The sequence below is a fragment of the Mytilus californianus genome, unplaced genomic scaffold (genome assembly GCF_021869535.1).
Source record: "Mytilus californianus isolate M0D057914Y unplaced genomic scaffold, xbMytCali1.0.p SCAF_13, whole genome shotgun sequence".
Lineage (NCBI taxonomy): Eukaryota > Metazoa > Mollusca > Bivalvia > Mytilida > Mytilidae > Mytilus > Mytilus californianus.
In genome coordinates this window covers 12,426,444-12,451,700 of record NW_026262615.1, presented here as the reverse complement: position 1 = coordinate 12,451,700, position 25,257 = coordinate 12,426,444, and the positions used below count along the sequence as shown (strand labels likewise).

Sequence of the window (25,257 nt, the reverse complement as noted above, 5' to 3'; positions counted from 1 at the left end):
ATAAAGTTTCTACGAGCATGATTGAAAATCAACCCATCATGGGATATTATTTCTGCAGAAACATTTTGAAGAGCAATATATAGTTTGTAATCACTAGGATGTAAACAAATGGAGTCAGATTGCCTAGTTATGTACATGACATAGTTTTGTTGATGGTTGAGGTTAAAATAGTTCGTAGTTCTATCTATATATATTTAAATACAAATATTACATGCTTCAGCAATACGATACATTGCAAGGACAATATTCCCCAACATTAGTGCAGGTTGTGCTCTGCAGTATGCAATAGTTCATCAAATAATACCGACCTTCCTAATATTTAAAAATCACATACGTAACAGATACGTTTATTTAAAGAACAAGTTGTATTTTAATGTTATATTTTAAGAACACGTTATGGACCACATGTAACGTTAAAACATATGTTTTCTAATCTACTCTTTAAGGAAACAACCCAGTTTCAGAAGATCTAGACTTGACATTAATGGTATGCCTTCTCCGTAACTTTTCCAAAGTTAAACAACCTGGCACAGGGTATGACAAGTTACCACCACCTGCAGATAAAAGCGAAGGAGCTGATTTGGCCAGGATCAAACATTACAGAAACAAAATGGCACATATTGACCAGAATAGAATATCAAATGCAGATTTTGTGAATCAGTGGACAGAAATATCAGAGGTAAATAGATCATTTCAGAAACCCATCTTCCGTCCGCAAAAAATGGCATGTTGCAATCTCAATGTCCTAAACAAACTCACACATTTTTGTATAGGGGCCAGCTGAAGTCCGCCTCCGGGTGCGGGATTTTCTCGCTGTGTTGAAGACACATTGGTGGCCTTAAGCTGTTTTCTGCTCTTTGAACGAGTTGTTGTCTCTTTGACACATTACCCGTTTCCATTCTCAATTTTATTATCATTATAGATACCAGGATTAAATATTTTGTACGCCAGACGCGTGTTTCGTCTACAAAAGACTCATCAGCGATGCTCGAATAAAAAAAGTGAAAAAGCCAAATAAAGTAAGAAGTTAAAGACATTGAGGACTTTTTTTCGAAAAATTCAAAGTTTTCTAAACAGTTTATCTATAATTATTACCAAATCAATGATAGTTAATTTCAACACAGAAGTGCTGACTACTAGGCTATTTGAATTGCTCAATGAGACAATTATCCCCCAAAGAACAAAGGTCAAGGATGTAAACAACACCAAGTCACCAAACGACCTACAAAATGAGCAAAACCACTGTTTATAAAAAGTTATAAAAGACCCCGGGGTAACTAAATGCGAAAAAGTTAGAAGAGAAAACTAACAGTCTGGTCTAAGCTAATACCAGAATACAAAAAAATTAATATGAAAGACGGCAATAGTGACAACAACACGATTACAGGCTCCAGGCTTTGGACAAGCACATACCGTGGCGGGGTTAAACATGCTTGTTGGGACTAAACAAGAGGGTGTAGATGGGGCTCTTCATTTCTCTATTCTTTATTTTTTTTAGACTATTTTCTCTATGCTTTATACTTTTTGCCCATTATTCTCTATTTCGTAAACCCCATCCACATTCTAATTTGGATAAAACACACGATAATCCATGAATATGTTCTGATTTTTTAGTTGCTCTAATAATCTTTAACATTTTAATGAAATATTTTTTACATACGAAGCAAAGCGCAGTTTTTCTGAACGATTTTTAAATTACTATTGAAAAATGTTAAGCGGTTCATCTGTTATGCATTGTTTTCGGCTGTTTCCTGCTCTTTGGTCGGGTTGTTGTCTCTTTGACACATTTCCCATTTCCATTCTCAATTTTATATACTCCAGGCCATTGGAAGATTGGGAGGTTTAGTTCTGGTTCAAGAATGTCAAAATCTCAGAGTAGCAAAGCTTGATCAGTCCAACAAACATATAATGTTAGAGCTAAGGAGGTCTTTCTCACAAATTGAGGATATAACCAGAACGACAGAAGAGCAAGCTAAAAAAATAGAACATATAGAACAGTCGTACGCACATAAGCTGGAGCAAATGGACAAGAAACATGCAATGGATATAAGTGAAATTGAAAAAAAGAAACGTGATGTAATATCTAAAGACCAATACGGTAAGGTTAATGAACAATTCTATAATGTATAGCATAGAACGTGTTTGTTCACCTCTTTCAAGTTAATTCTTTCGAAGGTTTTGTGAGATAGTTTTTAAAATGTTTTGGAACAACGTCAAATATACAATTGAATTGAAGTTCTGGCCATCATCAGTTTTCAAAAAGGAAGGAACAATGATAAGTCTCTGCTTTATATATGGCTATTGAATTTAAAATTGTAATTATTGTATGAAAAATATCAAACAAAACCATTTTTGCTAGCAACTTCGAAACAATAAATTTTTTGAATAAATCGACAAGATTAAGTATACTTAACCATAAAATATGGTAAGAATGATCTCATCGTATTATAAGTTCCTTTGTCATAAAAAAAGAATATACTACATTTCACAGAATTTCTTAACTATGCGAGACGAAAAAAGACCAATGTTGCAATTCATCTTTTTATCGTGCAGTAGTAACGATTTTGAATTTAAAGATACTTCTGTCAACGAATTTGTCGTTTGATTGACAGCTCCGTCTCGCTGGTTACACAAATTTTTAAAATATATCAAATGAATCGTGAAGATACAGTAAAAATAAAATATAATCTCCACATGTACTTTGGCAGGATTACTTTTACTTGAATGGAGACTTATATTTTATTTTCTGAACCGTTCAAACAAAGTACCATTCAAAATTTTTCGAAGGCTTCTTCAATGTTCACGACTTAACCTAATGAACTTTTAGAACCTTAAATATTGATAAAACTGATATTTTCTATTTTCTCTTAAAACTGCTTTGCTGAGAAATAAAATAGACACTGTTAAAGCGGTTTTAACAACTATCATTGATTATTGTATATACTGTCATATAAGTAAATGCTTTAACATTTTAAAAATAATTTAGATTGATATTCTATTTCTTATCGTCAAATGTTTCTTTTTTTTTTTCTTTTTCAGATTTTTTTTCTTCAATTAAAGAAACATGGAAGAACAGAATGAAAACTTTCATAGTAACTGATTGTGTTAAAACAGTTTTGGAAACTGTTCAACAAGAACAATGTGTTATTATTACAGGTCTCCCTGGCATTGGAAAGTCGGTAATAGCATATTATGTAGCTTTTCATCTAGAAACCACACAGGGGTTTGATGTTTTACCTGTTTCATATCCAACAAGTATCATAGATTACGGAAGGAGTAGTTCAAAACAGATCTTTTTATTTGACGATGTTGTAGGGAAATACTCGCTAGATGAGAATGGGGTAAATCAGTGGGAAAGATTTGAAAATAACTTGATACAATATCTTATTGAGAGGCCTGATGTTAAGATTTTGATGACTTGCAGGAGTAATATCTTTGAAGCAAACCAAAACTGCAAATTGGGAATCTCATTAGTTCAATGTAATTTGATGTCTGAAGAATTGAAATATTCTTTGAAAGATTTAAAACTCATTGCGCAGAGATATATTTCAGATGATTTGTTAAAAGAATTGGGTGACGACATAATCAATATGTATCCCTTTTTTCCTCTACTCTGTTCTACATTTGATAGTGAAAGACATAAACCGAACGTTTATTTCAAAGCCCCAAACTCTATTATTCAAACAGAAATTAACAAATTGAAAGCAAAGTCAAACGTGTCGTTCTTAGCATTAGGTTCACTTGTCATATTTGATAACTATGTAGATAAAAATATATTCCGACTTGATAATACACAAGATGATCATATTATAAGATGCTTATGGGATGAATCGAAAAGCACTGTTCCCTTCTCAAAGCATTCACTCTTTTTAGGTATGAAAATACTAAGTGAAACCTATAAATATGTGAAAGAAATGGATACTCATTTTTCATTTATCCATGACAAATTATACGATATCGTATCTTACAATGTTGGACCAACTTTTAAGAAAAGTATATTATTATATGGTAGCAGCAAGTTTATTAAAGATAGGATTCAATTTGCAACATTAAACATTAAATTGAGCGAATATAACATCCTACTTGATAAGGAAGATGAAGCCATTTATTTTCAACGCCTTGTACGTTTAATTGAAGAAGGACAGAACTGGGAAGTGTTTGGAAACTGTCAAACACAAATGTTTTTTTATCGTGAATCCTTCATCAAATTCTTAGAAAGTAAAAGTACAAGGCTCACGTTTAAAAGTTGCTGTGACTCCGGCCATACAGCTCTACATGTCTGCTCGTCATTAGGTTACGTAAACTTCTGTTTTTATCTTTTAACATGTGGAAATATTCCTGTAGACGCACTGGATAATATTGGTAGAACTCCAATGTATCATGCATGTTACAAAGGACATTACGGTGTTACAAAACTGTTATTAAAGCATCGAGCTTTAGTAAACCTAGCAAATCATCAAAAAGTAACAGCCTTACATTTGGCTTGCTATAAGGGACATAAAAATGTAGCTGAACTATTGCTTAAAAATGGAGCCGAAATCAATCAAGTATGCAAAAAACAAGTATCAGCACTCCATTTGGCTTGTCGTGAAGGGCATACGAAGATAGCGGAACTATTGTTACACTACAAATCCGCCGTTAAGAAGATAGACGAATATGGTTGGACTCCACTGGCGATAGCATGCAATATCGGCAATATAGAACTCTCTAAACTTTTATTGACGCATAAGGCACCTATTAATCAACGACAGAAAGGTAAAAGTACTCCTCTAAAAATGGCATGCGCAAATGGCCATAAAGAAATTGTTGAACTTTTATTAGCAAACTCTGCATCAGTTAATGATGCTGACTCTGATGGATGGACACCTCTAGATATGGCCTGTATAAATGGTGATAAACATATTGCTACACTTATACTCAACCATCGTGCGTCAGTTAATAAGACCAACAAACATGGAGATACTCCTTTGCATTTAGCTTGTCAATATGGACATCAGCATATAGCGAGACTTTTACTGTCTCATCATTCACCAGTTAATCGGGCCAATAAGGAACTAAGAACACCTCTTCATACAGCATGCTTCAATAATCATACTGATATGGTAGAATATTTGTTAAACGTTGATTATGTGCTTGTTAATGTAAAGGATATATACGGATGGAATTCCCTCAGTATAGCTTGCTATATAGGAAGCAAAGATATATCTGAACTTCTACTAAAACAGAATATTCCAGTTAATCACGCTAACAAAGATGGAATTACACCCTTATATCTTGCTTGTGAAAATGGTCATAAAACTGTTGTTGAATTATTGCTAAAATACCGTGCCTCAGTAAATCAAACTAACAAACGGGGTTGTACCCCTCTGTATATTAGTTGTCAGAGGGGTTATATAGACGTAGTGTCAGTTTTACTATTAAATAATGCTTCCGTGAATACTGCTAATTATGAACATTGGGCACCACTTCATATATCCTCCATCAAAGGTCACAAATTTATAGTGGAAAAACTACTCGAATGTCATGCATTAATTAATCAGAGTGGAAATAAACTGTGGACACCTCTACATTTGGCTTGTAGTGAGGGTCACAATCATATAGTGGAATCACTACTTAAATACGATGTAGATGTAAATCGAAGTACAGCTAACGGATCTACTCCACTTAAACTGGCTTGTCAGGAGGGATATATTGAAATAGCTGAACTTTTACTATTAAACCATGCGTCAGTTAATCAGGCTGATAATAATAATTTCACACCGCTCCATATAGCTCGTGAGAATGGTCATATTGATATAGAAAATTTATTACTGAAATATGATGCCACAGAAAATCAGTACCAGAAATACCAGATCTAAAATACGGTTTTAACTCGTATGAAACACCAGCTTTCTTCACGTATGCATTAATGAACAAAACAACCACTGCTTTAATATCACTGCCCCAGGTAAGTGGGAGGGTTGAGCGCTCATCAAAACATGTTTAACCCCGCCACATTCGGTATGTGCCTGTCCAAAGTCAGGTGCCTGTTGTTCAGTGGTTGTCGTTGGTTCATGTTTGTCCTATTTTTTTTCGTAAATTGTTTTGTTTTAAATTAAGCCGTTAGTTTTCTCAATTGAATTGTTTCATATTCTTATGCCGGTGCCTTTTATAGCCAACTATATGGTATGGACTATGGATTTGGCTTTTTGTAGCTAACTCCATAGTCTTCAACAAGAGGCATTTCAATGATAATCCCATCGGCATTTACGTTCGATCTTCTCATTCTACCAAACATGTTATATATTTTACGGATATATTACCAAAATATATCTTTAAGATAAGGCTTTAATAAAAAAAAAGATTTCCAAATGCTCTTATGTAGATAATAATGATTATATATAGTCCGTTTGACTTTTACATATTTACAGAAAGAATTTCTTAAAATTATTTACTTATTATTTCATATCAACATTATATTTTCTTGAAGTATGTTAATAATTGATAATTGATATTTATATATTATACACAGTTTGACTACTAATTTGTGGTCTAATATTTAATTTATTTTTGACGATGTCAAATGAGTCCCGTTATGCGTATTAATTTGCACGAGTGTATCCACTAGTGCGTTCTGAGTGGGAATTTAAATCATTCGACGGTTTGCATTCAACCAGCCTACACGTCAAAAAACAGTTTGGTCTTTTTGACTTTTTATTAATAAAATATGTTTCATTTCTATTTTCTTTCACACGAATACAACCAACTTTATTGAATTGTACAAAAATTATAGATGCACATCTATCATGTCTATGTACACTGTCCAATTTACATTATTTTTTTGTTTTGTTTTACCTTAATTCATATGATAGCGAATTAATTGTAATAGTTTGTAATTGTATTTTGAATATTGTTCAGACTTTTTTTTTTGGCGTAACACCTGCCATTCTTAAATTCTGTTCACAATTGTATATTTGTGTATGTTGCTTTATTAAACGACTGGATGGTGCAAACCTACATTCCACAGACTATTTGTGTTTTGTTTTATTGATCTCTGTAAAAGAAATGCTTTATGTTCGGTTTAACCTGTGAAATAGAACATACTTAGTCTTTTGATTTAGTATCTTTTTTAGTAAGACTGCCTGTTGTCCATATTTTACATTACAATAATTTATGTAAAATAAATATTTTATGTCGTGTTTTATGATGTTTTAGTGAACTCACAGATGCAATTTTTGCGCTAAAGGTACTATGACATATTTAATATATTGTTTCACTCGATTTGAACGCAGTGTATTAGAGTTAAAATGTTATCTCTTGGATTTTCATACAGTTAAGGTCAAGGAACAGTAAATGGGCTATGTCACAGATTTTGCTAACATTTTGCATATAACCTTGGCTCGTTGAACTTTAACTTAAAATCGAAAAAAATAGTGCATTCATCTCTTTTATTATCTAACATATTACTGATTGAATTCTTTTAAAATAGGTTGACATTTGTATAGAAAGCACATGAAATCGGCGAATAACCTTCTTAAATTTTTCTTAAAATCTTCAAATCTCTAATTTCTAATACATACATAGATTTTTCTTTTAAAAAAAATGTTTACCAAAATTTGTGACATAGCCCATTTACTGTAACTTGACCTTAAGGTGTCATGCCTAATGCACGGTCGTTTAACCGCTGAAACGTATACAGCGTGTCACGTTCTTAATCGCCCCGTGTCTAAAAGCTTTAAAATAAATTAACATAGATCATCAAAGATCTGCCACAAGAACCATATCCCCCCCAAAAACTCAAAATATATAAAAGGGAGGCGAAATATACCAAAGGGACATTCAAACTCATAAGTCGAAAATAAACTGACAACGGCATGCCAGAAAAAGAAAGAGACCAAAGGACAAACAACTGTACACAAAACACAACATAGAGACCGAGCAACACGAACCTCACCAAAATCGTGAGTGATCTCAGGTGCTCCGAAAAGGAAGGCAGATTCTAACAAAAGAAAACAGCTAACGAGTATCCCGACTTGGAACAGACATGTGAAATTAAGAAAGAGTTGGTAAACTGATTTTTCGACTTTAGTAATCCTCTCCCTTTTTTATAATATGGATCAGTGGAACAGCAAACTGTACGTACATAAATGAATGCAATAAATATCAGAACAATGAAAAGAAATTAACACTACGATAACGATATGCTAGATGATTGTCTTACTATAAAAACAAATTGTGATTAATATTCGAAGATGACATTAGGATTTGTTCAATAACATTCTTGTGTTGCTAAAGGTACATATACCAATGGGAAAATGATATTCTGATATTACCACTGGGTTGATAGCTATGCTGTTGGACTGTTAGCCCCCGAGGGTATCACCAGACCAGTAGCCAGTAATTCGATTCTGGCATGAAAATACGGATATTTTTGTTTGAAATTTTCTGCTATAAAATTTTGGAAAATCTTTAAAATTAAGGAAAATATCTCTCTCGTCCAAAGCTCTGAACCCTTGTCCGAATTTGGCTATACTGTATGTCCTTTTTTTATTTTATCAGCTCTTTAATGTTAGTATTTTGTTTTAGATTTCAAATATTTTGGCTTTGAGCATCACTGCATTGACGTTAATAGTCGAAAGGCGCATCTGGTGCAATACGACTGGATTATAAATCGAGAATGTTTGCAATAATTGAGCAAAGAATGAAGTCGTTTTTGCTAAATATAACTGAGTTTTAGTCCTTATATGATTTCCCAAACATCTTCATTGATAAACATGTCTGCCTTTACACAACCTGTGTTTTTCTAATTCAAGTAGCTAAACCATATTTTAGGTGGTGTAACAAACCTTCATATTGTGTTAAAACCGTTTAATATTTTAAAGCATCTAGCACCATTGATATAATTATGGTAAGCAATAGGTTAATCTATTAAAAGTTTTCAATACTATAAATAGTCTACCGGGAGCAAGACAAAAGGTAGCAATAGGAAACAATACAGTTAAACATTTGAAACAAAATGTGTTATGATTATCGATTCTTGGAAGTGCAATCAGTGGTATTCTTTTTGTAGTGTAACCTAACATAAGGAGTGGCAGCTGATAAAAAAAAGTAGAATGAAATCTATGAAACAGAAGTAGTACATAAAATACGAAAATGAAACGGTTTGAATGACAAGCTTATTAAAAAAGACATTGAAAATGTTTAACCAACAATGTCAGTGTTGCGTCCATAGTAATATAATGTTTGGTCATGACCTTCACCAAGCGTGTAGTAACCGTTGCCATGGTTATCCCAGGATACAGCTTCACCTTTTGGTTCCTGTATATATGGAACAGTAATGGGACTAGAAGCCGAAAGCGCCAAGAGAACCATGCCATCCGGTATCTCAAAGTGGTACATGGCATTATGGGTAATTATTAATGCTTCTTTTCCGTTAGGTGATATATCCCCACCAGTCGGATCCTTGCCTGTTAATGGTATATTTAGGTTTACAAGGTCTTTCAAAACTACCGTTGCATGGCTATTCCATCCAGTCATTGGCACATGTGCAATTTTAGGGTGTACTTCTATTCCAGAGGCTCTTGATATTATGTAAACTTCACCCTTTGGGTCTACTAAGAGAGTTTCACAGTCTGACTCATTCCATCTGCAAAATGAAGTAGAAATAATTTATATGATTAAAAATGTTGATGTAAGAAAATTTATTTTTCTAAAAGATATAATATCTTTGCTTTGCATATAGTTCATTTTTTAAACTTTATATAACCCATTTCATAATTTTGATTTTCGTTTAAATAATTTCCCTAATTTTTTTTATGTCTTGGTTCATATTGCTTAATCTTCAGTTTCCCGATTGTGTTGTGGACTTTTGTCAATTTGTCTTTTTTCTTTAAACCATGGTTTTGTTTTTTATACCATATTTTAATATTCTTAAATCCTCTTTAAAAACTTTAAAAAGTTAACATTATTTAAATTTACAAAAAGAAATCCTAGTATATGTTTTGAAAGCTGGAAATATTAAAGATCACATGAAGAGAATGGAATATTGGAATGAATGCACACACTTTTATGATTACTATACATTTTTTTTCTTCAATAAATTGAATTGGTTTAGACAGAATAAAAGGAGATGTGGGGTATAACGTCAATAAGACATAAGACATCAACACAACAACAAAAATATATCATATTTGTTTTTCGTTCATTATTTTGTACATTAATCAGGCCGTTAGTTTTCTCGTTTGAATTGTTTTACATTTATCATTTCGGGGCCTTTTATAGCTGACTATACGGTATGGGTTTTCCTAGTTGTTGAAGACCGTGCGGCGTAGTTGTTAATTTCTACGTCATTTGGTCTCTTGTGGAGAGTTGTCACATTGGCAGTCATACCACATATTCTTATTTTTATAGAATACATTCAGAGGGCAACATACAATCTTCAACAATAGACAGATGTCTATACACAATGGCTGAGTGGTCTAATTAGTTGATCTACAGTGTTTACTCGCCTGTCAAGGTGAGTTCAAACCCGTTTGTGGAAAGGTGTGTTCGACTCTGGTCTTAATTGACTAGGATTGCCAGTTTTACTGCCTAAGGTCTGTGTTCTCTTCTGGTACTCCGGCTTCCCCCGCCAATACAGACTGGACGTAATATGATATTATTAACATTACCGGTAAATAAAAAGAAAGGGTTGCTTGCAACCACTCAGTCAAAGGCGTGAATATTTAAAATCTAAATTATCTTTTGTTTTAGATTTTAAAAGCGTAATAAACTTTTTAGTGGGTGTTAAATACACCATTTATTTTACTCTGAAACCAGTGGTGTGCCTTTGAAAGGCAGGATCTTCACACAAGACAAGACAAGACAAGACTATCCGCAATGATGTATCTAAAAATGCTGAAAATGGCATTAAGCACCTATCAATAAGCCTGACTCTGAACAGTTTATTGATCTATAATAAATGTCTTTCAAAATAACTTACACTTACGAAAAGTGGAGTTGAGCATCAATGTCAGCATGGCCGTTATGGTCAATGGATGGTCAATGGAAACAGGTTCTTGGATTCTGTATAATACGTTAGTATGTTTGGTTCCGTCATTGCCTATATCACCTGTCAAAATGAGGGTAAAAAAGTATTATCAAAATTACCAAACTCCAAGGTAAATTCAAAAAAGGGGGAAGTTCATTAAAACGGACAGAATCGATCGTTAGACTATATTATTATTATTCTATTTTACATGTATGTTTCATTAGAATCCGCAGTTTGGCAGGTAAAAATCACGTGGCATTCCAAAATTGTATTTAACTTCCTAGTTAATTGCAACATCCATGACTGCACGTGCTTCCCTTGACATCGTCACAATTATGGAGTTTAATATTCCTCTTAAATGACAATTTTACCCATTTTTGCGTTTTGATATAAAACAAAAATCACTAACAATAGAAGATAGCTACAAACTATAAAAAAAAACTAAGTCGATTTAAGTCATGATTTTTGTTCTATTCAATACAGTTTGAGAGTGGTCATTGTTAAAGATGCACAGTGTTCCAGGTGAGCGACATGCACTTGCTCTTTAGAGCCTCTGATAACTTATATAATTTGGCTAATACCAATATCACTGCTATAAACTTACCAATATAAATACAGTTTCCTCCTCCCGGACAAGGTCCACAAGCAATGTCCTCCCAATCTGCATTGTGGGCTCCTCTAATTGTGATGGTTGATACTCTGTGTCCTGTCTTTGAGTTCAGAACGTAGATATGGCTACCATCCCCGTGATCGTTGTGTGTGTACAAATATCCCGGATGTGAACGGCTGGCAGATATTCCAGATGTTTGATCAATTTGATTCGAATTTACGACAGCTACGGCAGTACCATTTCTGAAAACACCAATACCTAGAAACAAGTATAGGCCGTATGAGATACCGTATATAAATCTTTAAACATTATTGAAAATAAATATTTCATAAGTGACAGCTTATGATGGCTTTTCTCATTTCGATACAAATTCTAGAAATGTTTCCCGAATGTTTTGTCAATTTTAAGGTTCATTAACAATAATTGACAAAAAATAGTCGTGTTTTGAGTACAGACAAACCTGTTCAACTGGAAAGGTTTTAAAGTCTAGGAGCACCTATATATAAGTAAGATGCGCTTTGTGTTTCAAAAGGTTTCGTGTATACTGATGTCATTTTTCTTTCGTTGCAATAGGTATAATAATAAAATTTTGTAAAATCTTTGAAATGCCCCCTCAGGTTATAATTGTATTGTCTTGTAGATAATGTTGGGTTGCTGCCCCTGAATTGGTAATTTTAATGAAATTTTGCAGTTTTTGGTTATCTTGAATATTATTATAGATAGAGATAACTGTAAACAGCAATAATATTCAGCAAAGTAAGATCTACAAATAAGTCAACATGACCAAAATAGTCAATTAACCCCTTAAGGAGTTATTGCCCTTTATAGTCAATTCTTAACAATATTTTGTTAATTTTTGTAATCTTTTACAAAAATCTTCTCCTCTGAAACTACTGAGACAAATTTAACCAAACTTGGCCACAATCATCATTTGGGTATTTAGTTTTAAATATGTGTCTGATGACCCCGCCTACCAATCAACATGGCCAACATGGCTAAAAATAGAACATAGGGGTAAAATGCAAGTTTTGTCTATTATTTTTTGAACCGTTATAAATAGAGAAAATCAGAAAGGAGCAAAAATGTTCAGATTAATGAACTTACCAATTGTCCATACACGTCAAAACTGTTAGACAAATTCTTTTAGGAGTTATTGCCCATAAATGACAAATTTTATCATTTTTTTCATTTTTACCTATTATCATGAAAACTATATATATAAAGAGAAACATTTTTATCCCGTTATGCCTTATATGATTTAAATTATAACTAGAACACACCCGCAAAATCGCGGGCATTTAGAGCGTGGTTGAAAGTATGTAAACTGTGGTTGGATGAATTTTTGTAAAAGATTTTATGAGTGGAGAATTTCAGGAAAGGTATCAAAAGTCACAGGTACTTTGGGACAGGACAATTTTTTTTAGACCTCCCCCTTTTTTTCAAAATCCGTTATTTTTTTGTTTTCTATTAATTTCAATTATTTTCGCGTTTTTCTGTATACTATGAACAGACATCTATACTATTAAAAGAGAAGACCTCATTTTGTGTGTCGCTTCTCTTCCTTCCACAATAAATTAATCATCATACACATATTAAGGTAGTACATACAATACACATATTAAGGTATTACATACAATACACATATTACAGTAGTACATACAATACACATATTAATGTAGTACATACAATACACGTATTAAGGTAGTACATACAATACACATATTAAGGTAGTACATACAATACACATATGAAGGTAGAACATACAATACACATATGAAGGTAGTACATACAATACACATATGAAGGTAGTACATACAATACACATATTAAGGTAGTACATACAATACACATATTAAGGTATTACATGCAGTACACATATTAAGGTAGTACATACAATACACATATTAAGGTATTACATACAATACACATATTAAGGTAGTACATACAATACACATATAAAGGTAGTATATACAATACACATATTAAGGTATTACATACAATACACATATTAAGGTAGTACATACAATACACATATTAAGGTAGTACTTACAATACACATATTAAGGTAGTACATACAATACACATATTAAGGTAGTACATACAATACACATATAAAGGTAGTACATACAATACACATATTAAGGTATTACATACAATACACATATTAAGGTAGTACATACAATACACATATAAAGGTAGTACATACAATACACATATTAAGGTAGTACATACAATACACATATTAAGGTAGTACATACAATACACATATTAAGGTAGTACATACAATACACATATTAAGGTAGTACATACAATACACATATTAAGGTAGTACAATACACATATTAAGGTATTACATACAATACACATATTAAGGTATTACATACAATACACATATTAAGGTATTACATACAATACACATATTAAGGTAGTACATACAATACACATATCAAGGTAGTACATACAATACACATATTAAGGTATTACATGCAATACACATATTAAGGTAGTACATACAATACACATATTAAGGTAGTACATACAATACACATATTAAGGTAGTACATACAATACACATATAAAGGTAGTACATACAATACACATATTAAGGTATTACATACAATACACATATTAAGGTAGTACATACAATACACATATAAGGTAGTACTTACAATACACATATTAAGGTAGTACATACAATACACATATTAAGGTAGTACATACAATACACATATAAAGGTAGTACAAACAATACACATATTAAGGTATTACATACAATACACATATTAAAGTAGTACATACAATACACATATAAAGGTAGTACATACACTACACATATTAATGTATTACATACACTACACATATTAAGGTAGTACATACAATAAACATATTAAGGTAGTACATACAATACACATATTAAGGTAGTACATACAATACACATATTAAGGTAGTACATACAATACACATATTAAGGTAGTACATACAATAAACATAATAAGGTAGTACAATACACATATTAAGGTATTACATACAATAAACATATTAAGGTATTACATACAATAAACATATTAAGGTAGTACATACAATACACATATTATGGTAGTACATACAATACACATATTAAGGTAGTACATACAATACACATATTAAGGTAGTACATACAATACACGTATTAAGGTAGTACATACAATACTTGATAAATTATAAATACAGTGATTACTTTGTCTATACCTCTACTGGTGGACTGTTAGTCCCCGAGGGGATTTCCAACTCAGTAGTCAGTATTTCGGTACTGGCATGAAAATACGGATATTGTGTCATTGAAATTTGCTGTTAAAGTTCTTTTGAAATTATCTTAAATTTAGGAATATATTTCCCTGATGCAAAGCTCAGATTCATTGCCCGGCTTTGGCTATACTTTTTGTCCTTTTAGGTTTAAAAGCTATTCAATTTTTAATAGGTTTTGGATTTTCAAATATTTTGGTCTCGAACATCACCGAAGAAATATTTATTGTCGATATGCGCATCTGGTGCATTAAAATTTGTACCATTAATGTTGTAATTGATTACCTTGCGTTATATGACACAAACCAGTAATGAGCAGGAGATATCTGGTAAGTTGCTCCATATTTTCCATTCACTACCAAAAAACTTTCAGCACTATAGTGACCGAGATAACATGTTACTCCTTATTGACCTCAGGATTTAAACTTACTATAGTGTCTGTAGAATAATATAGATAAGCGTGGATTCGTTCTTAATATAAGAATGACAATGAAAGTAAACCAGAACATACAGATTTTATTCAAATTCAAAAAATTTAGTCTGACGTTTCACGAGATCCTCTTTAATTAAATAATAAGCTTAATAAGTTGTTATTGCCCTTGAACTAGCTTTCAGTAACTGCGAAAACTCTAAAATCTGTACTTTGGGTCTTTAAAGATTTTTCATTATGCTAGTTATTTTTATGTGCTTCGAGTCAATCTGGCGAGTCAAGCCATTTCCAACTATAGACTTTTGCAGTTTGTTTTTACGTTGTGTTGTTCGCCACTGTCACAAATAAGGGAGGGGTTGCGCTAACAAACATATATGATACAGACTTTGATTCACCAATACATAATTCTAAGACCTCAACATGTTAAACATGCTACATGCGGAGGCTTCTCGACGAGGAAATGGCGAAGCTACCTCGACCTTTTAACATTTTAATATAATATATCCCATTGAACACAAAATAAAGGTCACAACATGTACAGCTATGTATGCCTAATACACTGACATACACCTGGCAATCGATAGTCTTGGCCATGGTCGGCTGAGAAGTAAACCCAAACTTCAATTTTACCATTTTGAACTTACCATTTTATGCAGCATGTAGTATATATCTCTAAATTGATGCGATATTTCGATATATCAAAGAGTGGTTTTCCAATCAGAATGTGTTTTATTGGTAGGTTTCTACTTAGAAGGGAACCCCCGTGCCAAATATAGATAATAGTAAAGCCGAAGTCAACAGATCGAAAAAGTAAAGTCAGAGATCAAGATATATATCCTGTATAAATGAATTATGTGTCACAAATGACCACGGATATGTTTTTAATCCCTTTACCGTTTATTATTTTTATCGAATTTCTGTTTTCCCATAAGAAACAACGGGCGAGACAAGAATTTCAAAACACAAAATGATATAACAGGCAAATGTAGAGATTTTTTTCTTATCTTCCAGTGGCAAATATTTCATGAGTATTCGAAACAATTAACAAGTTATTTGTCTGTTATGGTTGAAGAGTGTGTATGTATAATACTATATTGACCTTTAGATTGTTTTGATTGCTCTTATGCGTCGTTGGATTGCTGTCTCAATACTGTATATCCTAAATCTAATTCGCTTGATATATATAAAAACAGGGTTTTCAAATATAGAAAACTAAAAATATATACCATTTCAACTAAATACCGAGAAATTGACAAGGCAGTTTTCAATTTGTTATCAGTTATTACTTTTTCAAGAAAATAAGAAATTGGTTTTCCTTTCAGGTACATGCTGGTCAAAGGTAGATATGAATTCAAATTTATAACTGGTTATACATAGGAGTCACCGCGTGACGGCGTTAAACCAATCACAACGTCACTAATTTGCCCGAGGTGCGATTACATTTTACATAAGATATATGATTTCTGCCAAATACTTTCGTTAATGCCTCTTCAAAAAATACACATATGTATATAAGCAGTAGCCACCAGTATACGGACCATAGGCAATGTCTTCCCAGTCCGAATTGTTACCACCGTTTATTGTAAGAGTAGACACTAACCGCCCAGTTGCGCTGTCTATGGCGTAAATATTTGGACCATCTCCATGGTCGTTGTGGGTACTAGTATACAATATCCCTTTATGTGTTCTACTGGCTGTTAGCCCGGTGCTTTGTTCACTTGATTTTCAGTAACTGTGGCTAAAACATTACCGTGTTTGAAACCTGGAGCAGCTGTAAAGAGCTTCTACCAGCTTATGGAATACATAAGTTTTTTTACATTGGAGATATTATTTCATAAAAGATAAAAGAAATGCCCAAAAATGTAGGAACTTTAAAAGTCTTTAAAAATGAAGTTCACATATTAACATGATATACATTAAAAAATAACAAAATGATAAACTATTTCCTAAATTATAACAGTGCTCCTTTTGTCCTATCACTTAAACTAACTTGGTTCCTGATATTTAATTTATTAAAGATCGATGCAATTATTACATACACTGTCACTCATGAAAGTCAGTTTAAGTGAACATTTTGTAGATTTTGTTTTTAAGTTCCTTTTTCCTTTTGAATTCAGTCAACTTTTTTATTTTGCTTTTTACAAAACCTTTGGCAAATATAATCACCATTTGAACTTAGTCTTCTGATTAGAGACCTAAGAGAACAGCTTTGCAGATTTTTTTTATCTGTTTCTCACGACAAAAATTAACAAGTTATATTGAATTGTTCAACATTTGTCATTTCGGGGCCTTTTATATAGCTAACTATGCGGTGTGGTATTTTGTTTTGAAGGCCGCACTGTGACCTGTAGTTGTAAACTTCTATGTCATTTGATCTCTGGTGGAGAGTTGTCTCATTGGCAATCATACCACATCTTCTTATATATTTGTTTATTTCTAAAATTATATGTCATAAATAGTAAATTATTTGATAAGCTTTATTTCACAAACAAACAAGTATTTTGAAGCAACATTAATGAAAAATAAGCTAATACACATAGAAATCACGCCTTCCAAAAGTTAGAATCAATCCTTTTTTTAAAAAGGCAATATCTTATATTTACCTTAATTATGTACCAAACATGTAAAGAATAATACCAAATAATACATGATCTCATGCAGTGCTGAATGCGTACAACAATGGAAGGGTCAGTATTACTAATGACATAAGTCGTTATCAGCATGTTCTATTTCTAGCGAATGTCCTTGTGATGGATATGGTGGTGACGTTGCACTGCATGTAAGCATGCTCGTCATTATCTTCTATCATAACTTCTGTATCAAAACTAGGTTGTGAGTTGGAACCCCGCACGTGGCAGTTGCGCTCGACTTCAATCGTAATTGACTAGAATTGGCAGTTTTCCTACCGAAGGTCGGTGGTTATCTCCGGCTTCCTCAATCAACAAAATCTGACAGCCACGAAATAGCCAAAAGTGCTAAAAGTGGCGTTAAACACCAACCAATCCTTCAATCTTACATATCAGGTAATATTCATATAACTAAAGCATTAAGCCATTTGTCCTAAAAATGTATGGTATGTTTGCCACTGATCTTTAAGCAGCCATCACTATTTGATTCATTCCTTGACTTTAACTTAATCCATGTTTGGTTTGTTTTTCATGGACTTAAAAGTTTTATTGCAATATGCGTTTTCAATGATCCGCTTGAAATCATAATACCGTAGTATTATTTGAGAACAAATAATAATATATAATACATTTTGCACGTTTGAAGGGACTGTCAAACTATTATTACAGTATGCAGTACAAAATTAGAACACGTATGTCACCTTCGAATCATTTAGTGACTTTAAGAAAATAGGCAAAAGTCGAAAAAATGATAAAATTCGTCATTTAAGGACAATGACTCTTGCAAGAGGTCGTCTGACATTTTTGATGTTCATAAACAGAAGGAAGATCTCATCGTCCTCAACATTTTGCTCCTGTCAGATTTTCTTTATTTATAGTGGTTTTCAAAATAATAGACAAAACTTGCATTTTATCCTTAAGTTCTTTTTTTAGTCATTTCGGCCATGTTGGTTGGCAGGCGGGGTCATCGAACACATTTATAAACTAGATTCCCCAATAATGATTGTGGCCAAGTTTGGTTAAATTTGGCCAGTAGTTTCAGAGATGATCTTTGTAAACGTTAACGGACGACTACGGACGCCAAAAGCTCACACTGACCCTGTGGTCCAGGTGAGATAAACAATCAGAGCTGAAAACGACTGCATGTGATTAATCTAGCAAATAACACATTTTATGCGAAATGTTTAATGACACAAATATAAAGATGAGAAGTATATTTATATACAAATGTCATTTGTTCATTGTGCCCAAAACATCATATGTAATTTATAATTAGGATCTTCCATAGTAATATAAAGGTTGATTTTTTCCCTCACTAAGGGTGAAGTAGCCTTGACCGTTAGCATCCCAGCAAACTGCCTCTCCTTGAGGTTCATCATGGTATGGTACTTCAATAGGATCTGTTTGCAATGCTGTAAGCACATCGCCGTTCGGAACATTCCAGTAGAACATTTTATGGTGAGAAACCAATAACAATTCTTGGCCGTTGGGTGAAAGGTCACCGCCAGTTGGGTCATTGTTGGCTGTATGGAAGGTCAGAGAAACAGTGTTTGTCAAGGCGACTGTTGTACCACTATTCCAAGCACTCGAAGGGACGTGAGCCGCTTTAGCTGCCTGGTTTTTAACTTTTGAAATAATGTAGACTTCACCTCGTGGGTCAACCAACAACGTTTCACAGTCACTTTCTGACCACCTTTGAAAAAAGAAACACATATCACGTTAATTTGTATTTCAATATATTACATGTATATTTCATTAGAACTCGTAATTTTGATTGGCTGACACCAATTGCGAGGCACTCCAATATCATATATTATCTTACCTCCTATACATTTCTAGGAATATGATTGGTTAAAAGCAACCGGCTGATATATTTGGATGTAATTTTGATTTGCTGACAACAATCGCGAGGCACTCCAATATCATATTGTATTTCCTTATAAATTACAACAGCTATGACTGCACGTGCTATCTGTAACCATGTTAAAACAAACGAAAAGCTTGATATAACTCTTAATTTCATGGTTGTATAGCATAAAAATGTAATTATAACAATTGAATGCTTCTTTTTATAATTATATAGGGTTATAAAAGCGTTGATCGTGTGCATATTTTTAATATAAAGCGCGGAACATACAAAATGTGCTTCGGTCAACGCTTTTACACCCCAATAAAACTATTAAAAGAATGATTCAATTCTTAAATACATAAAAAAAAACTAAGCACGGATTGCCTTAATTTTTTTCATGAGCTGATTTCTTTTGACAGTTTCTCAAAACTAAACGAATATATAATGACATAATAATAGAAATACATTACGAAAAATCTTATTCACAAATTGTTTATTTTTCTGGCTGCCATTAATTTTTTTAATTTATTTCATCTTCACTTGTTGAATACAAATATTTCATGTCATTGATACCAACTTTGATAATTGTGATTAATGAATATTTAATGGAGCGATTATCAGTTGTAAGAAAATCATATTCGCCTTTGACGTCTGCAGTTTATCATTCATTCATATTTTTATAATTTGTTTTCCTGAGGGCAAAGAAAGGAATAGATTTACAAAAAAGTGGATTTATTAAAACACAGAGACATTAACATGTGCAAATGGATCTTGTTTAAATTATCGGTTTTCAAAATGGACCTTTGAACCGTATGACTGTAGATGCATGCATTTTTTGTTTTTTTGCCATGACGTTCGTTGTCAGTTTATCTTTAATTTGTGAATTTTGAATGTCCCCTTGGAATCTTCAGCCTCATTTTTGCACTGCCATGTATACAGCCCAAAGAACATTTTATCTCATTAAATAATAACAGAGTCAAAAATATACTAGATAAGGTTCAAATATTGGTGACATAATATTTTTTTTATTAGCCATCATAACAGATAAAAGGATGATGATGATGATGATGATGATGATGATGATGGATGGCTGCTTAACGTCCAACGGCAAACTAATATGCATATTCATGACGAGAACATGTTAATGTAATATGAATATTGACCCTACTTTGTACTAGACCGACAAGCTGAGCCGGATTTTTAACGTGCTACTTCATAAGGTAACAGTCCGCAATAAGACATATCACCTTACCCGGACACATTATTATGACTCCGAGCTGACCAGTCTTTGCTCTTACTCCTTTATTTCGTGCTTAGGGGAGAAGCAGCAAGAGCAGCAAATACCAATTTCAAAGTCTTTGTTTTGACCCGGCCGTGGTTTGAACCCACGACCTCCCGCACTCGAGGCGAACACGCTACCACGAGACCACCGAGGATAAAAGGATTTCACTCTCCTAACGAGACCATATAAAAACCTTGGTTTACAATACGGGATTTTTTAGTTCGTTGATATTTAATCAAACACTTTGGTTTTAGTGAAAGTCATTCGTGACTTTAGTTGCATCATCACTTCATTCCAATGTTTAGCGTGGGTTGAACGAAATGATGCTATATTGCACAAAATATTCGGCAAATTGAATTCTATTAATCAGTTATCAGCACTGCAGTCTTTAGGGAACAAAAGTTATAGTTTATCCTGCATCACGCTTGGAGAACTTTAATAGTGCAGGGATGTAGGAGGGTCTGGACGGGGTTTACAGAATAGTTAATAAAGGGCAAATGCTCCTGAAAATGGGCCAGAAAATAAAGAAAAGAGAATAATTGGGTGCTTTATTATATAGAATAGAGAATATATATAATGAGGAAAATAATTAAAAAGTGAACAATCGTCTACACAAAATAAAGAAATGAAGGAACCCCCCCCCCCTTTTTTACAGACCCTCCAGACCCTCGTATAAGCGTGCCCCTCTATCTGGCAAATGACTCATAAAATTGAGGCGGGGATATTTGACGGACTTTTCCGGTGAAGAACATCTATGAATGCGAGATACCTGTACTTACGAGAAATGTAATTGTTTGTAGACGTCTACATGCTGGTTGCTATGTACAGACGCTGGTTCCCGTATCATATAGATATTGTTCTTGGCGCCAGTATCACCCGTATCTCCTGTTTTATAAAAAAAATATAAAATAAAGCGTAAAAGTTATTTGTTTTGTTAACCTCTAACAGAAAAGAAAAGATATAGGATATCCATCCATGATTGACACAAAATCAATACATGCACATCAAAAAACACAAAACCCAAAGGAACGGTGCTTTTATTGCTGTTCTTCATCTTAGGGTCACAGTGAAGCCTTCAACACGGAGGATTGAAGCTGTAAATAAACGCTCAGTTGTAAAACAAATTAGCATCTTTATGAAATAAAGTAGAAAAACGTGGAATATGTACAATATCATACAACAGGAATTTGACAGTTTCAATACCATTGTTATCGTCCTGAATATGCATGACATATTTGCCACTGGACGTTAAGCAAAGAACAATCAATCAATATGTTACCACCTTCATATTATCTTAATAGACGATATGGAAATCGTTCTCATTAAGACACCTGTGAGCGTCCTAAAAAAAAAATTGTAAAATCCATGAATTACTTTAAAACTATTTCCTTTTTAATCCAAGCTTTTCCGTATTGTGGAGCAGCAATATTATTTGTTACGTATTTCTTATACGAAACAAAAAATGGATAAAGAACATTTAACATTATATACCAATTCAAATAAAACGCACTTAACGCGCATTTTTCAGTCAAATCATATATTTTTTTCCACATTTCCAGCACCATTAATGAAAATTTGAAATCAAATTACAAAATACGCAAATAATGCATCAATTCAGTATCTTGTAAATTGTCATGTATCACTGGGTTAACATTACTGCTTTTGTACTTCAAGTCACCGAGGTATAATTACTTGCAGAATAATAATTATTATATTTGAGAAAAAGTGTTAACGTTGACGACCAGTTCGAAAATATACAGAAACAGTTCAAATTCTATACTTTTCCATTAAGCTTAGTTTCCGGTTATAATGAGTATACGAAATACATGACACAATAAAACAAGGTTCGTTTAAATATACATACTGACTTACAGGACATAACGTTTGTTTTTATATTTCAATATATACATTTAAAACTATTTCCTTATCATTATATAGATTCAAGGCAAGCATGATAATGCATACGATTTTTAAGAAAGGGATGGGGAAAGGGACCGTCACTATCAATTCTTATTCAAAATCAAATACAAAACATTAGATATTACCAATGTATAAGCAGTATCCAGCATCACATGGGCCATACGCAATATCTTCCCAGTCAGAATTGTGTGCGCCGTTTACTGTAATTGTAGATATCCTGTGCCCCGTCACGCTGTCTATGGCGTAAATATCGGGACCATCTCCGTGGTCGTTGTGTGTATATAAAACTCCTGGATGTGTTCTACTGGCAGCTATCCCAGAAGCCTCTTCGATATGATGTGACGTAACAGTAGCTACGACTTGACCTTGAGTGAATGCTGGTACAGCTGAAAAAAGACCATACTGTTAAGTTAATAGTGATACACATTTCCGATATATGGACATTAATTATAAAAGGGGGAGGTAAAAAATACCAAATGGTCAATAAAAATCATTAGTCGAAGAAGATTCAACAATACCATATCAAAAACGAAATACGATCACATACAAAAGTATACAAAACACTACATAAAAAACTAAAGACCGAGCTACACAAACCCCACCAAAACACTGGAGTGACAGCATGTGCTATGGAAGAGTTGGCAGAATCGCAACCCGTTGTGCTGCTCATTAAGTACAAATTTGGTGATAATTCTTATTTGGTAGGAAAGAGGACATGGAACGACAACTGTAACATATCTGTGACCACGTGACACAGATATTTCATAACCGTCAGCCAAATCATATTTGTTTCCGCAAAACTTTCGAGGGATGATTTCATATTTTCGTATTTAATATACGTTATATCAACACAAAAAAAAAGCTGGATATGAAAAATCACGTTTTACTAAATTTCTGCAAGTAAAATCATATTTCCACATATAAACCCCTTCTACTTCCGATAACATTTAAAAAAATATATGATATGTGTATCCCGTTGTACAAATAATAATATTACATTTATTAAAATCTGAAAATCATAGCAAGCACGTGTATATGTACAAAATGTATATCGACATGCATGAGAAATGCACACTCCGCAACAACATAGAGGAAAGGATGACACATAATAGGTAGGATGGAAAAATCGTCCAGATTGTAGGAATTTTTGCTTCAAAAATTGCCTTGAGAAATTATTATATATCATGGTAATTAAAATGTATATTAATTAAACACTAGTAAATTTGTTCCTTCTAACAAAAGTTCTCTGGGAACTTTGTTTTAAATAACGCAAATGATGAATAATAAATGCTGTATACCCTTAATCCCGCCAGGATCACATTTTCTAACATTATTTCCAGTGGGAATAATATTCCAGAATTTTTATTCCATCTGAACTTATATTTATAGGAACTTCTTTTTCATGAAATCGTTCATGTAATAGTATATTTACCTGCACCGCACGTTACAATACTCAGAACTATGGTCAAATGATAATACATAACTTCACTATCAATATTTTTACTGGCAGTACTAATGTCTTACTTACAGTAGAATAAATACTAGCTTTGGTGACCTTGTCATCATGTCCCTTATCAAAACATGCTATTTTTAACGACAGCCTTTCCAATATTAGTAAAGACTTTCACGATATGCTTGTGTTCAAGTTTGGTCACAAGTGATAATTTTAAGACGCCTACACAATCATACGTGAAATACATTATGAATCAATGATATATCGTAGTGCTGCCCATAGGCAAAACTAGTTCAAACTACAATAAAAGGTTAGAGGGATGTATAAATACGCAGTCACATCCGTTCGAAATGGAGACATTATATCCGATGCCGAAATGGTCCGTAGGTATCCCCTTCCAACATGCTTCAGACTGGTTTCCCGCCCTTCATTCAAGTTGACCCACTTTTCAGACTCTACCTCTATTTCCTCGATGTTTACAGGTATGTCTTGGTTCATTGACTGTTAATTGTTTGCTTAACATCCAATGGCAACCTGTGTATATGTATATTAAGGTTCAAGTTGTAAGCATATTTTGTCCCATTGAAGGGTCTGTAAAACAAAACATATTGGGTTGATGAAAACTGAGTGTATGTTGGGCAAATGCTTGCGACATCGCGCATGAATGGCGTTATAGTTATAAAATAAGTCATCACTTGAGCCCCTAAAAGAGAGAGAGAAAAAAGAAACAACATGCAAATCCCTAATACATTGTGTGTATACATAACCGATAGAAAAGTAAATTAAATGCAACATC

General features: G+C 33.2%; 2 protein-coding genes and 1 pseudogene across 2 annotated transcripts; 1 reads left to right on the top strand and 2 right to left on the bottom strand.

Annotated features, from left to right (window-relative positions):
- The first annotated feature begins 451 nt into the window (after positions 1–451).
- Positions 452–7,008, top strand: LOC127723188 (serine/threonine-protein phosphatase 6 regulatory ankyrin repeat subunit B-like). The gene is made up of 3 exons (XM_052229713.1): positions 452–679; positions 1,822–2,098; positions 3,040–7,008. Exons 1-3 carry the CDS (start codon positions 485–487, stop codon positions 5,856–5,858), a joined length of 3,291 nt encoding a protein of 1,096 aa, XP_052085673.1. The 5' UTR covers positions 452–484; the 3' UTR covers positions 5,859–7,008.
- Positions 7,009–8,902: 1,894 nt separating this feature from the next.
- On the bottom strand, positions 8,903–15,924 carry LOC127723866 (uncharacterized; annotated as a pseudogene).
- Positions 15,925–19,199: 3,275 nt separating this feature from the next.
- Positions 19,200–24,984, bottom strand: LOC127723865 (uncharacterized). The gene is made up of 4 exons (XM_052230584.1): positions 24,921–24,984; positions 23,134–23,394; positions 21,868–21,973; positions 19,200–19,650 (listed from the first exon to the last, which is right to left on the bottom strand). Exons 1-4 carry the CDS (start codon positions 24,982–24,984, stop codon positions 19,230–19,232), a joined length of 852 nt encoding a protein of 283 aa, XP_052086544.1. The 3' UTR covers positions 19,200–19,229.
- Between the last annotated feature and the right edge of the window lie 273 nt (positions 24,985–25,257).

Bases quoted from the DNA above. Each gene is read 5' to 3' on its own strand.
- LOC127723188 (XM_052229713.1), top strand. From the start codon at position 485: ATGGTATGCCTTCTCCGTAACTTTTCCAAAGTTAAACAACCTGGCACA. The intron at 680-1,821 runs GTAAATAGATCA...TATATACTCCAG, and splicing joins AGTGGACAGAAATATCAGAG to GCCATTGGAAGATTGGGAGG. The intron at 2,099-3,039 runs GTAAGGTTAATG...TTTCTTTTTCAG, and splicing joins AATATCTAAAGACCAATACG to ATTTTTTTTCTTCAATTAAA.
- LOC127723865 (XM_052230584.1), bottom strand. From the start codon at position 24,984: ATGTTAAGCAAACAATTAACAGTCAATGAACCAAGACATACCTGTAAA. The intron at 21,974-23,133 runs GTAATATCTAAT...TTTATAAAACAG, and splicing joins TGGATACTGCTTATACATTG to GAGATACGGGTGATACTGGC. The intron at 19,651-21,867 runs GTAAGTACAGGT...CTTTTTTCAAAG, and splicing joins TACAAACAATTACATTTCTC to GTGGTCAGAAAGTGACTGTG.